This window comes from Bos indicus, chromosome 13, assembly GCF_029378745.1.
Source record: "Bos indicus isolate NIAB-ARS_2022 breed Sahiwal x Tharparkar chromosome 13, NIAB-ARS_B.indTharparkar_mat_pri_1.0, whole genome shotgun sequence".
Classification (NCBI taxonomy): domain Eukaryota; kingdom Metazoa; phylum Chordata; class Mammalia; order Artiodactyla; family Bovidae; genus Bos; species Bos indicus.
Genome location: NC_091772.1, coordinates 77,272,288 through 77,284,783, shown reverse-complemented (window position 1 = coordinate 77,284,783; position 12,496 = coordinate 77,272,288). Strand labels below are relative to the sequence as shown.

Sequence of the window (12,496 nt, the reverse complement as noted above, 5' to 3'; positions counted from 1 at the left end):
ACAACCAGAAGATCTTGCACAGAACGTTGAGCCAAAAGGGTGATGATAGGTATGAAGTCGGGGGGCCCTTGGCAGGGTGCTTGCAGAGGTCTGTTGTGTCCAGCTGTCCCCTAGGGCGACCCAGCTCAGGGCGGTGCTCTGTGGCTTCGTGGCTAGCTGCATGGGAAGGTTTATTTTCCTTTTGTTTCGGTGCATTTTCACAGAGATGTTCTATTTCCAGAGTTCACTGAGGACCAAATAGAAAGGAATGGACTATAACTTAGGAAGGTTTATTGAAGTGAAAGGATGAGGCCCTTAGTGGTGAAATTTGTTAAAGTACTGAAGGTAGTGAAATCTGAGTCATTTTTGGAGGCATTGCATTTGTTGAGTTGACTTTGGTGCTAATCTAATTGGAATCAGATGGAGTGGGTATTTCTTGGTTCCTTCTAGCCAGCAGTTGTTAAACGATTACTGAACACTGGTATGTGGGCCGTCTGCTTCGGAATCACTTGAGAATTAAAAAAAAAAAATTCCTTGGCCTAACCCACACGATTCTAGATTCTAATGCAGTAGGCTAAGACCCATGAATCTGGCTTTTTTTTTCTTTTTTTTCCTGGCCATGCCACGTGGCATGTGGGATCTTAGTTCCCTAACCAGGAATTGAACCCATGCCACCTGCATTGGGAGCACAGAGTCTTAACCACTGAACTGCCAGGGAAGTCTGACTTTTTATTTTATTTTTTCCTTTTTAACAAGCTCTTAGAGTAACTGAAACAGTCAGGGTTTGGGAATCACAGGTCCTAAATATTGTCAGTGGTTCTTAGGCAGTTTTCGGCCTTTGAATCCTGCTTGGAAGTTTGAACTCACTGTATTGCTGCAAAGGGAAAGTGCCTGTCAGAGCCTTAGAGTGACCCATCGCCCACTGGAGCAGTTGGTTGCCTCAAGCCTGAGGGCAGAGGCTAGAGCAGCGGACGCCCTTTCCTCGGCTCATCTGACTTCTGTAGGCAGCTTGGATGGGAGTCACGGGCATCATTTGTCCCCTTGTTTCCTCCTCTTTGCCCGTTTTCTAGTTCTGTGTGATTTGAAGTAGAGACAGTTCCCTTAAGAAATGGTGCAAAGACTGGCCCAAACAGTGCTTCAGAAATGACATTTTCTTTGAAGTTGTAAGTGAAACACGCTTGGCTTTCCACCTAACTGAGCTGTCGCTGGTCTACCAGGCCCTCCGGAGAGTGGGCAGCAGGGCAAGGAAGAAAGACAGTTTTAAAAGATAGCTTTAATTTTTTGTTCTCAACAAGGAATGCCTGTAAACTATAACAATTTTTAACTTCAAAAAAAGAAAAAATAAATTTCCCACTTGTAGGTAGTCACTGTAAACATTTTTGTGTATATCAGGGCATATGTAAGTAAGCACACACTGCTATCTATTTCACACAAATGGGATGATATTGTATAATAACCGCTTTTTTTTTTTCCCCACTGAAGTGCTTATTATGATGTGTTGATGCTATTTACTTAAAATTCCATGGAGGACTCAAATTCAGCATGCCTCTAAGCCATCTTCAAGGGCTGCAGAGTGCTCCACATTGTGAGCATACCAGTTTAGTTTTTCAACAAAAGAGGCTTGATTTTTGGGTTGTTTGCAATTTTTCCTGTTATAAAATAGGTAGTGAAGAACATTGTTGTCATGAAACCTTTGTGTATGTCTGTGGTTATTTTTGTGAGCCATAGTCCTCAAAGTGGAATTGCCTGGTAATGTATGTGGCCAGGTTCCCCACCAGGAAGATGGTACCTGTTTAGGCCTCTGCCAGCAGGGCCCGAGGAGCCTGTCTGCCCACAGCCTGGCTGCGTTGGAAGTTCTCATTGTAAATAGTCTGTTTTGTTCTTGATAATTTTATTTTTTTATTTTTATTTTTTTTAATTTTATTTTATTTTTAAACTTTACATAATTGTTCTTGATAATTTTAGCACTTGTGATTGTGTGGTGGATCAGTTCATCTTCTCTAGAGCATAGCCAATAAAGCCAGCAGTTTCCCTCTGTAAGACAGGTGTAGTCTGACCCCTTGACAACAGGCCCTGAGCTTGGCCAGCCCTGCAGTGCCCCTCCCCGTGTGGAGCTTGGTTGGATGGAGTGTCACCGAAAAGTGCAGCGAGTGCTTGGATGAAGGTAGCACGTATCACGAGAGCATAGAGTGTCTGTTTAGGTTGGAGTACTGATGGCGCCCTGAGGGACGAGCCATTTAAGCTCAGGGTGAAGATGAATAAGAGAACAGGACAAGTACATTCCCAGCAGAGGGAGCAGCTTGTGCAAAGGTCCTGAGTTGGGAAAGCGGTTCTTTTCTATCTATTCTATTCCTTTCTTTTCTTTTCCCTTCTATGGCTTGTACTAATAAAAGATGACTTAGTGTTGAGGTGTTAGGAGTAAGATGGTCATAGCGACAGTGTCTGTGATAGGGAAAACAGGAGCTAGCCTCATATAGCCATTCTTAGGGAAATGGTTAAATATAATAAATGAATACATTTATCCTAAGACTACCAGAGTGTGGTAGATCTATTTACGCAGACCTAAAAGAAGGCGTATAATGTATTGAATGGGCGGGGGAACCATGATGCAGAGCTATTACTGCAAGTATAGTGCTGTTGTTTGAGTTAAGTAAATGCAGGCGCCAGCTGTGTGTGTGTGTATCTCTGTATATTTGGATGTGCATAGTTTCTGTCTTTGGAGAAGGCAATGGCACCCCACTCCAGCACTCTTGCCTGGAAAATCCCATGGACGGAGGAGCCTGGTAGGCTGCAGTCCACGGGGTCGCTAGGAGTCGGAGACAACTGAGCGACTTCACTTTCACTTTTCACTTTCATGCACTGGAGAAGGAAATGGCAACCCACTCCAGTGTTCTTGCCTGGAGAATCCCAGGGATGGGGGAGCCTGGTGGCCTGCCGTCTCTGGGGTCGCACAGAGTCGGACACGACTGAAGCGACTTAGCAGCAGCAGCAGTTTCTATCTTGAAGGTTATATCAAACTTTGAAATTAGTTTTCTCTTGGTGGTAGTGTTAGAAGACAGACTTCTTAAAATTGTACTGTTTAAAGTTTTCTTTTTTTAAATACCATGCCGTGCTTAGTCACTCAGTTGTGTATGACTCTTTGCGACCCCATGGACTGTCACCCGCCAGGCTCCTCTGTTCATGGAATTCTCCAGGCAAGAATACTAGAATGGGTGGCCATGCCCTCCTCCAGGGGATCTCCCCAACCCAGGTCTCCCGTGTTGCAGGAGGATTCTTTACTGTCTGAGCCACCAGGGAAGCCCAAGAATAATGGAGTGGGTAAGCCTATCCCTTCTCCAGAGGAACTTCCAGACCCAGGAATCAAACTGGGGTCTCCTGCATTACAGGCAGATTCTTTACCAGCTGAGCTACCAGGGAAGCCCTGGTTTTTAAATACTACTTCTGTAAAAATACATAAATGTAGCTCTTCCTGTTCTTGAGTTCTTATCTTCACTTGAGCCAGGGATGTGTTTAAGTAGGAATAAACTAAATTGGAGACCTTACTTTTCATTATACTATCTATATTTCACTATACACTCAAGGTCCATTGAACCCAATTTTTATTTTTGAGCTTTTTTCTAGTTCTGTAAGAGTTGATATTACGTGACTTATTCTTTTTCTAGAGGTTTAAAAGAACAAGGTAAAAATATACTTAATTTTGAAAGTAGAATGATAATTTGTCTTACAATCATGAGAGTCCTTTGGACCCTTTTATAAATCTTAACATTATGGACTCTTAATTTTCTTTTGTTTTGAAACATTTTGCTGCTTGTCATCCTACATTCTATTTCAGCACTATTATGTATTCCCAAATCTGCAATAAACAAGACTAAAATAATAAGGAAGTGGAAGAATGATGAAATCCCTCAATGGATGATATGGTTGTGAAATAACTGTCACTGTTGCATCATCTTTAATGCTCTTATTGCATTGCCTAATGTATCATGTTATCTTTCAAGAAGATACAAAGGAAGACTGGAGACACCTGTCTTTTTACTCTGCTTTTAGCTTTTGTTGAACCCAGGTGAGAATTCAGAATTTTTTTTTTTCCATCCCTATTGGCAAACAAAAGAAAACTGATGGAGGAAGACATTTTCCTTGTTAGACCAATTGGAAGATGAATGCAGAGAGTCAGACAGCAGCACTCTGGCCTCTCAGGGGGACAGGGAGATTGAGTGTGGATGTGACTCGGACTGGGGGTCTTCAGATGATACCTTAGATAAGTTTGCCCAGACTCAGGAGTCTGCGAGGGGACTGTGTTTCTGTGGTATATGAAAAAGAGATGTGCATTCTCTCCTGGTCACTCATTCAACAGGAAGGACTTTTACCACGCAGTATTTTCCAAGAACTGAACCATCCTGTTTTGACTTTCTAAAAATATTTGTATGACAGATTTCTTGCATATGATGCTTAGCCACCAGAATTTTCTTGCCGCTTAATATCTACAAAATAACTGGATCATGCAGAAGGAGGTGTGTGTATTAGAAGGAAATTGATGATACAATAATGACAAAAAGATCATTAGGCTGATCCTTCTCTTGGTGTTTATAAACCTGGAAATGAAAGCATTTTGTAGTTATGGAGCAAAGGAGAAGGCTGTTCTCCCTTCAACAGTTATGAGTCATTTTCAAAAGTAATATGTTTTGACAATACGAGTACAAGAAGAATTGGAATCACGATAGGCTGGCAGCCACGGGAGTGGGCTTGCAGTCTGGCGGCGTTACTGTGGGCTGTGCTCTGAGGTTCAGGCGTGGCAGCTGGAGAGCTGTTAGCTGTGTTTAGTGTCTTTGCCTGTTTTGGGTATATTTGCCTTCATTCCTGACCACAAACCTGGAATAAAAAGTTAAGTTTGTTATTTTTTTTAATGAAAATCTATAATGGAATGATTTTTTGTTGTCCTTTTATTCTGTATGTTACTTGTAAAATGACTTTAAATATAGAAAAATCTAGAGGGTCCATTGGAGCCAGATGGTAAATGGTCATGATTGTTTTTCCCTGGCATGTTGAGGGTTAAGCATGGTTCAGTGTTTTTGTTTTTTTTCCTTAATGTTGCCTAGATTTTATTGCTGAACCATGCACTATGGGATTGATGTTAACAATAATTCCCACTTCCTGAAGGTAAGACTGAGAGCCCGCTACAGTTTCTTCATCTCACTGGGAATGGTATTTGTGGATTTTTTTTCTTTTTTTTGAGTCATTTGCTGCTTCCCCCATTGCAACATTTTGTCCAGTCCAGATAATATTAAAATTATTTATGTAAAAGAGCAATATAATCTCTCTTATATCTTTGTTTTCTGTTTTGCATTTTTATTTTACTGGCTGCTTTGTCCAATCTGCAGTTCTGTTTGAAGCAGTAGCTTCGAGCTGTGAATCTCAACTCTGGTCGCTAGGGGATTTAAAAGAAACCATATATAAAATGGATATCCAGGCCCTACCTGAGGAAATTTGAGTTCACGTATCTGGAGCGGGGCTCTGGCATCTGTGTTTGTACAGCTCCCAAGTAACCCTGATGCTGCTATGCTTGAGAAACACTGGCTGAGAGTTTAGAATTCAGTAGTAGACTTAGGTAGTTCCTGATGGATTTAGGTGGAACCTCAATATGCAGAGTACAAAAGTAAGTTCATTAGTAGAACTTGTCAGTTTGAATTTTAGAGTATTTATAAAGGCAGTCAGTGAGAATGATTTATGTGAATTTTCACAACGCCAAATTACCCTATATATTGTTTTTGTCCATTAAAAAACAACAACAAAAAACCCACATGGCTGGGAAAGATCCGGTCCCATTTTAGAGTAGTGGTTAACTCTCCTGTGGGAAGGAGTGTAAGAAGGACTTAATTGTTTTCCTTATCAAAGGAAAAAAATAATGTCAGTGGTGTTTAGTGTTGCCGTTTGTTATATCCAGTAGAGTTGTGGGTTACATTATTATCTGTACTTTTCTGTATGTTTGAAACAGGTCATAACTAGAAGTAAAAATTAAAAGGAATTGAACTGGTATAATGAACAAATAAAAAAAATGGAAAATTGGGGTGCAAGTCTTGTGTCAGCAGCACCTGGTTTGTTTCCAGATTTGGTTCTGGTTGCACCTGAGGAAAACATTCTCATTGACAGTTATGTATCATGAGAGTGTGTGAATAGCTCATGTATTGTAAAAATCTCTGAACTCTTCAAATAAACAGCTATCAACAGACGTGGTTATGCACAAAAAGTGGCCTTAAATACATTCTCGGTGCGTGCCTCCGTCACCACTGTCCATTTTCAAGACCCTTTCTCCACGTCACACCCAAACTGCAGGACTGACGGACACCCGCTGTCCTAGGCCCGTGGTGAACCTCTGTCCTGCGTGTGTCTCTGTGCTTACTATTGGAGATACCTTGTGTCAGTGCACATTTGTCTTCTGTGTCTGACTTACTTCATTTATCATAATGTTTTCAAGGTTCCTCTGTGTTGTAGCTTGTTTTATAATTCCAGTCTCCCCCCAGCACCCCATTACTTTTTAAGACTGACCGTTGTATCTGTACATTTTTTTCATCCATTCATCTGTTGATGGACGTTTGTGTGATTATCATCTTCTGGCTATTGTGAATAATACTGCTGTGAACATTGATGTACAAGTATCTGAATGCCTGCTTTTAATTCTTTTGAGTATCTGTTTAGCAGTGAAATTGCTGGATCATATTGTAATTCTATGTTTAAATTTTTCAGAAACGCACCATACTGTTCTCCACAGAGGCCATACCATCTTACATTTTCAACAGAAATGTGCAGTTTCTTTCAACAGAAAGATTGCAATTTCTACACAACCTTGACAACACTACCATTTTCTGTGGCTGTCCTTATGGGTGTAAGGTTTATCTCACTGTGGTTTTGATTTGCGTTTCTCTTTGCCATTCCCTTCTCCAGTGGACCACATTTGACAGAATGTGGTCCACTGGAGAAGGGAATGGCAAACCACTTCAGTATTCTTGCCTTGAGAACCCCATGAATAGTATGAAAAGGCAAAAAGATAGGATACGGAAAGAGGAACTCCCCAGGTCAATAAGTGCCCAGTATGCTACTGGAGATCAGTGGAGAAATAACTCCAGAAAGAATGAAGGGATGGAGCCAAAGCAAAAACAATACTCAGCTGTGGATGTGACTGGTGATAGAAGCAAGGTCCGATGCTGTAAAGAGCAGTATTGCATAGGAACCTGGAATGTCAGGTCCATGAATCAAGGCAAATTGGAAGTGGTCAAACAGGAGATGGCAAGAGTGAATGTCGACATTCTAGGAATCAGCGAACTGAAATGGACTGGAATGGGTGAATTTAACTCAGATGACCATTATATCTACTACTGCAGGCAGGAATCCCTCAGAAGAAATGGAGTGGCCATCATGGTCAACAAAAGAGTCTGAAATCCAGTACTTGGATGCAATCTCAAAAATGACGGAATGATCTCTGTTCGTGTCCAAGGCAAACCATTCAATATCACAGTAATCCGAGTCTCTGCCCCAACCAGTAACGCTGAAGAAGCTAAAGTTGAATGGTTCTATGAAGGCCTACAAGACCTTTTAGAACTAACACCCAAAAAAGATGTCCTTTTCATTATAGGGGACTGGAATGCGAAAGTAGGAAGTCAAGAAACACCTGGAGTAACAGGCAAATTTGACCTTGGAATACGGAATGAAGCAGGGCAAAGGCTAATAGAGTTTTGCCAAGAAAATGCACTGGTCGTAACAAACACCCTCTTCCAACAACACAAGAGAAGACTCTATACATGGACATCACCAGATGGTCAACACCGAAATCAGACTGATTATATTCTTTGCAGCCAAAGATGGAGAAGCTCTATACAGTCAGCAAAAACAAGACGGGGAGCTGACTGTGGCTCAGACCATGAACTCCTTATTGCCAAATTCAGACTTAAATTGAAGAAAGTAGTGAAAACCACTAGACCATTCAGGTATGACTTAAATCAAATCCCTTATGATTATACAGTGGAAGTGAGAAATAGATTTAAGGGCCTAGATCTGATAGATAGAGTGCTTGATGAACTATGGAATGAGGTTCGTGACACTGTACAGGAGACAGGGATCCAGACCATTCCCATAGAAAAGAAATGCAAAAAAGCAAAATGGCTGTCTGGGGAGACCTTACAAATAGCTGTGAAAAGAAGAGAGGCTAAAAGTAAAGGAGAAAAGGAAAGATTTAAACATCTGAATGCAGAGTTCCAAAGAATAGCTAGAAGAGATAAGAAAGCCTTCTTCAGCGATCAATGCAAAGAAATAGAGGAAAACAACAGAATGGGAAAGACTAGGGATCTCTTCAAGAAAATCAGAGATACCAAAGGAACGTTTCATGCAAAGATGGGCTCGATAAAGGACAGAAATGGTGTGGACCTAACAGAAGCAGATGATATTAAGAAGAGATGGCAAGAATACACAGAAGAACTGTATAAAAAAGATCCTCACGACCCAGATAATCATGATGGTGTGATCACTGACCTAGAGCCAGACATCCTGGAATGTGAAGTCAAGTGTGCCTTAGAAAGCATCACTATGAACAAAGCTAGTGGAGGTGATGGAATTCCAGTTGAGCTATTCCAAATCCTGAAAGATGATGCTGTGAAAGTGCTGCACTCAATATGCCAGCAAATTTGGAAAACTCAGCAGTGGCCACAGGACTGGAGAAGGTCAGTGTTCATTCCAATCCCAAAGAAAGGCAATGCCAAAGAATGATCAAACTACTGCACAATTGCACTCATCTCACACGCTAGTAAAGTGATGCTCAAAATTCTCCAAGCCAGGCTTCAGCAATATGTGAACCGTGAACTTCCAGATGTTCAAGCTGGTTTTAGAAAAGGCAGAGGAACCAGAGATCAAATTGCCAACATCCGCTGGATCATCGAAAAAGCAAGAGAGTTCCAGAAAAACATCTATTTCTGCTTTACTGACTATGCCAAAGCCTTTGACTGTGTGGCTCACAATAAACTGTGGAAAATTCTGAAAGAGATGGGAATACCAGACCATCTGATCTGCCTCTCGAGAAATTGGTATGCAGGTCAGGAAGCAACAGTTAGAACTGGACATGGAACAACAGACTGGTTCCAAATAGGAAAAGGAGTTCGTCAAGGCTGTATATTGTCACCCTGTGTATTTAACTTATATGCAGAGTACATCATGAGAAACGCTAGACTGGAAGAAACACAAGCTGGAATCAAGATTGCCGGGAGAAATATCAGTAACCTTAGATATGCAGATGACACCACCCTTATGGCAGAAAGTGAAGAGGAACTCAAAAGCCTCTTGATGAAAGTGAAAGTGGAGAGTGAAAAAGTTGGCTTAAAGCTCAACATTCAGAAAACGAAGATCATGGCATCCGGTCCCACCACTTCATGGGAAATAGATGGGAAAACAGTGGAAACAGTGTCAGACTTTATTTTTCTGGGCTCCAAAATCACTACAGATGGTGACTGCAGCCATGAAATTAAAAGACGCTTGCTTCTTGGAAGGAAAGTTATGACCAACCTAGATAGCATATTCAAAAGCAGAAACATTACTTGGCCAACAAAGTTGCGTCTAGTCAAGGCTATGATTTTTCCTGTGGTCATATATGGATGTGAGAGTTGGACTGTGAAGAAGGCTGAGCGCCGAAGAATTGATGCTTTTGAACTGTGGTGTTGGAGAAGACTCTTGAGAGTCCCTTGGACTGCAAGGAGATCCAACCAGTCCATTCTGAAGGAGATCAGCCCTGGGATTTCTTTGGAAGGAATGATGCTCAAGCTGAAGCTCCAGTACTTTGGCCACCTCATGCGAAGAGTTGACTCATTGGAAAAGACTCTGATGCTGGGAGGCATTGGGGGCAGGAGGAGAAGGGGATGACAGAGGATGAGATGGCTGGATGGCATCACTGACTCGATGGACGTGAGTCTGAGTGAACTCCGGGAGTTGGTGAGGGACAGGGAGGCCTGGCGTGCTGCGATTCATGGGATCACAAAGAGTCGGACACGACTGAGCGACTGATCTGATCTCTTTGAGTAGTGATGTTGTGTATTTGCGTGTCTCCTTTGGAGAAATGTCTGTTCAAATCCTTTGTCCATTTTTGAATTGCATTATTTGTTGTTGAGTTGTTACAGTTCTTTATGTATTCTGGACATTAATTCTTTATCAAATATGTGCTTTGTGAGTATTTTCTTCCATTCTATGGGTTGTCTTTGTTCTCTTGTGTCCTTTAATGTACCAGCGTTTTTTGGGTAGTTTTTTTGTACTAAAGTTTGAAATTTTGATGATGTCAGAATTTACGTATGCTTCTGGTGTTCTATCCAAGAAATCATTGCGAAATCCAGTGTCATGAAGCTTTCCCCCTGTGTTTTCTTCTAAGAGTTTTATACTTTTTGCCCTTACATTTAGGTCTTTGATCCATTTTGAGTTAATTTGTGAATGTGGTATGAGGTAAGAGTCCAACTTCATTTTTTCTGTGTGTAGATATCTGATTTTCCCAGCACTATTTGTTGAACAGGATTACTTTTAAAAATGCTTTTTAATAGGTTTGTTTAAACCTATTTAAAAAATAAATTTCAAACCAAACCTCTGTGGAAACCTAGAATTCTAAGATACCTTGCTTGGAGATTTATGGCTTTAAAGATTCACTCATAAAACGGCAGGCCCTCTTTCTCTTTAGGATTTGAACAACAAGTGTAAAAATGTGTTCAGCTTCTTAAACCATCAGAAATTGCTATGTAAACAGTATATCACCAGGCAGGGGTAAAATGAAACCAGATGGAAAGAAAATTTTATCATGAAAGGAGAGACGAAATTACATTGTCTGGTTAAATTTGTGTTTATAGGATCCTATTCTTAATTCTTAATTTTTTTTTTAATTTAGAACTTTCTTTTGTTTGTAGCTTGAAATATGGATCCTAGGTTAGGGTTAGACTCTACCTCAGGAAATACACAACAGATCGAATCCTGGATTTGGCTACACATTGCCTGTTCAGTAATTTCAGCCACAGGTTCCTGTCAGAGAAATCCTGATCTTGAAACTAAGATTTTACAAGTTCTTTGATTAAAGAATCCCCAGGAATAAGAAAAGCACGGTGCATTGCCCTGTTTAGGATCACTGCTGATCTTGTTTCTCATATTACCACCCCTGCACAGTGTAGAATCCTTGTGGGCCATGTGCACAGAGATCTCTGCCCCTCTTAGTCCAGCCCCTGCAGGTTGTAAGTGGACCTTGTTACAGAGCTGGAGGCAGCTTTTGTTCAAGGCTAGTGGTGCTAGTGGTAAAGAACCTGCCTGCCTGTTCAGGAGACATAAAAGTCATGTGTTTGATCCCTGGGTTGGGAAGATCCCTGGAGGAGGGCATGGCAGCCCACTCCAGTGTTCTTGCCTGGAGCACCCCGTGGACAGAGGGGCCTGGGGGGCTGCAGTCCATGGGGTCACAAAGAGTTGGACACGACTGAAGCAACTAAGCCGGCAGGCAGTTTTGTTGGTTTGCATCTTCGTTTTCACCAGCAGCAGTGAAGCGTGAGACCCATAGTGGTTTTATAACCGTTCCACTGCAGCTTTTCTTTAAAGTGGTTTCCAGCGACTTTTCGTCCAAATCAGAAACCCACATACCCAGGTGGAGAGACGTCCATTTGTCCTTGCTGTGGCCCACACAGACTGACTGCTTGTTTCTGGAGTGTGGCTTGCCTGTCCTTCGGGGGCGGGGGGACAAATCCAGGGGGCTTCGGGAGCGCCGCTCCTGAGTGGCCGTGGCTCTCACCGTCAGGCTGATTATATGTAGAGCCCTGCTATGTGTAGATTGCTTATGGTGGATTTATGAGGTGTAAACTGACCAGAATTTGATAGGACGTTTTTTAAAACCTTTTAAATTTCACTGATGCACAGTCCATGTGCTGCTGTGTTCATGGGGTTAGTGCTCAGTCCATAGAGCCTCGGTTCAGTGCTTTTAATTTTAAGGTTTATCATTGCAGCTGGGATATTGACAGCTTTTTAACATGAGTTAACTCTAACCGGTTATTCTTCCTTTAGGTAAATGGAAGAGAGTCAGAAGAAGAAAATCTCAATAAATCTGAAATAAGTCAAGTGTTTGAGATTGCACTTAAACGGAACTTGCCTGTGAATTTTGAGGTAAGCTTATTTTACGCATCTGTTATACTCCTAGTGTTCATCATCAGAATAGTATTTTTCCTAAATAACATTGGAATGATGATCACATATATGCAAATCTTCACATCTAAGATTCAGACTTCATATTTAGCAAAGCAGTATTTGGTCCTAGGGCAGCCATGAATCTCCAGACAGTCCGTAGGTGGCCTCAGTATGTCTGTGAACCTCCTAAAATGGTCTGAAGGGGATCGTGTTTATGTTCCCATGCGTTTTCTTCTGGAGGGAGGGTCCATTGCCTTCATAAGAGTCTCAGAAGCATACGCTACCCCCCAATATCAAGACTCTGCTCAAGTGTCCAAGTAGTTGTTAAAAGAACTTAGGTTTTGTC

The 12,496-nt window shown here is 41.6% G+C and overlaps 1 protein-coding gene across 14 annotated transcripts in view; it reads left to right on the top strand.

Annotated features, from left to right (window-relative positions):
* Nucleotides 1–12,496, top strand: part of STAU1 (staufen double-stranded RNA binding protein 1) — a 61,904-nt gene that overhangs the window by 29,574 nt on the left and 19,834 nt on the right. For all 14 annotated transcript variants that reach the window (XM_070801855.1, XM_070801854.1, XM_070801856.1 and 11 more), the window contains one exon: nucleotides 12,031–12,129. In XM_070801855.1, coding sequence (XP_070657956.1) covers nucleotides 12,031–12,129 — 99 coding nt within the window. The remainder of the gene's footprint in view (nucleotides 1–12,030; nucleotides 12,130–12,496) is intronic.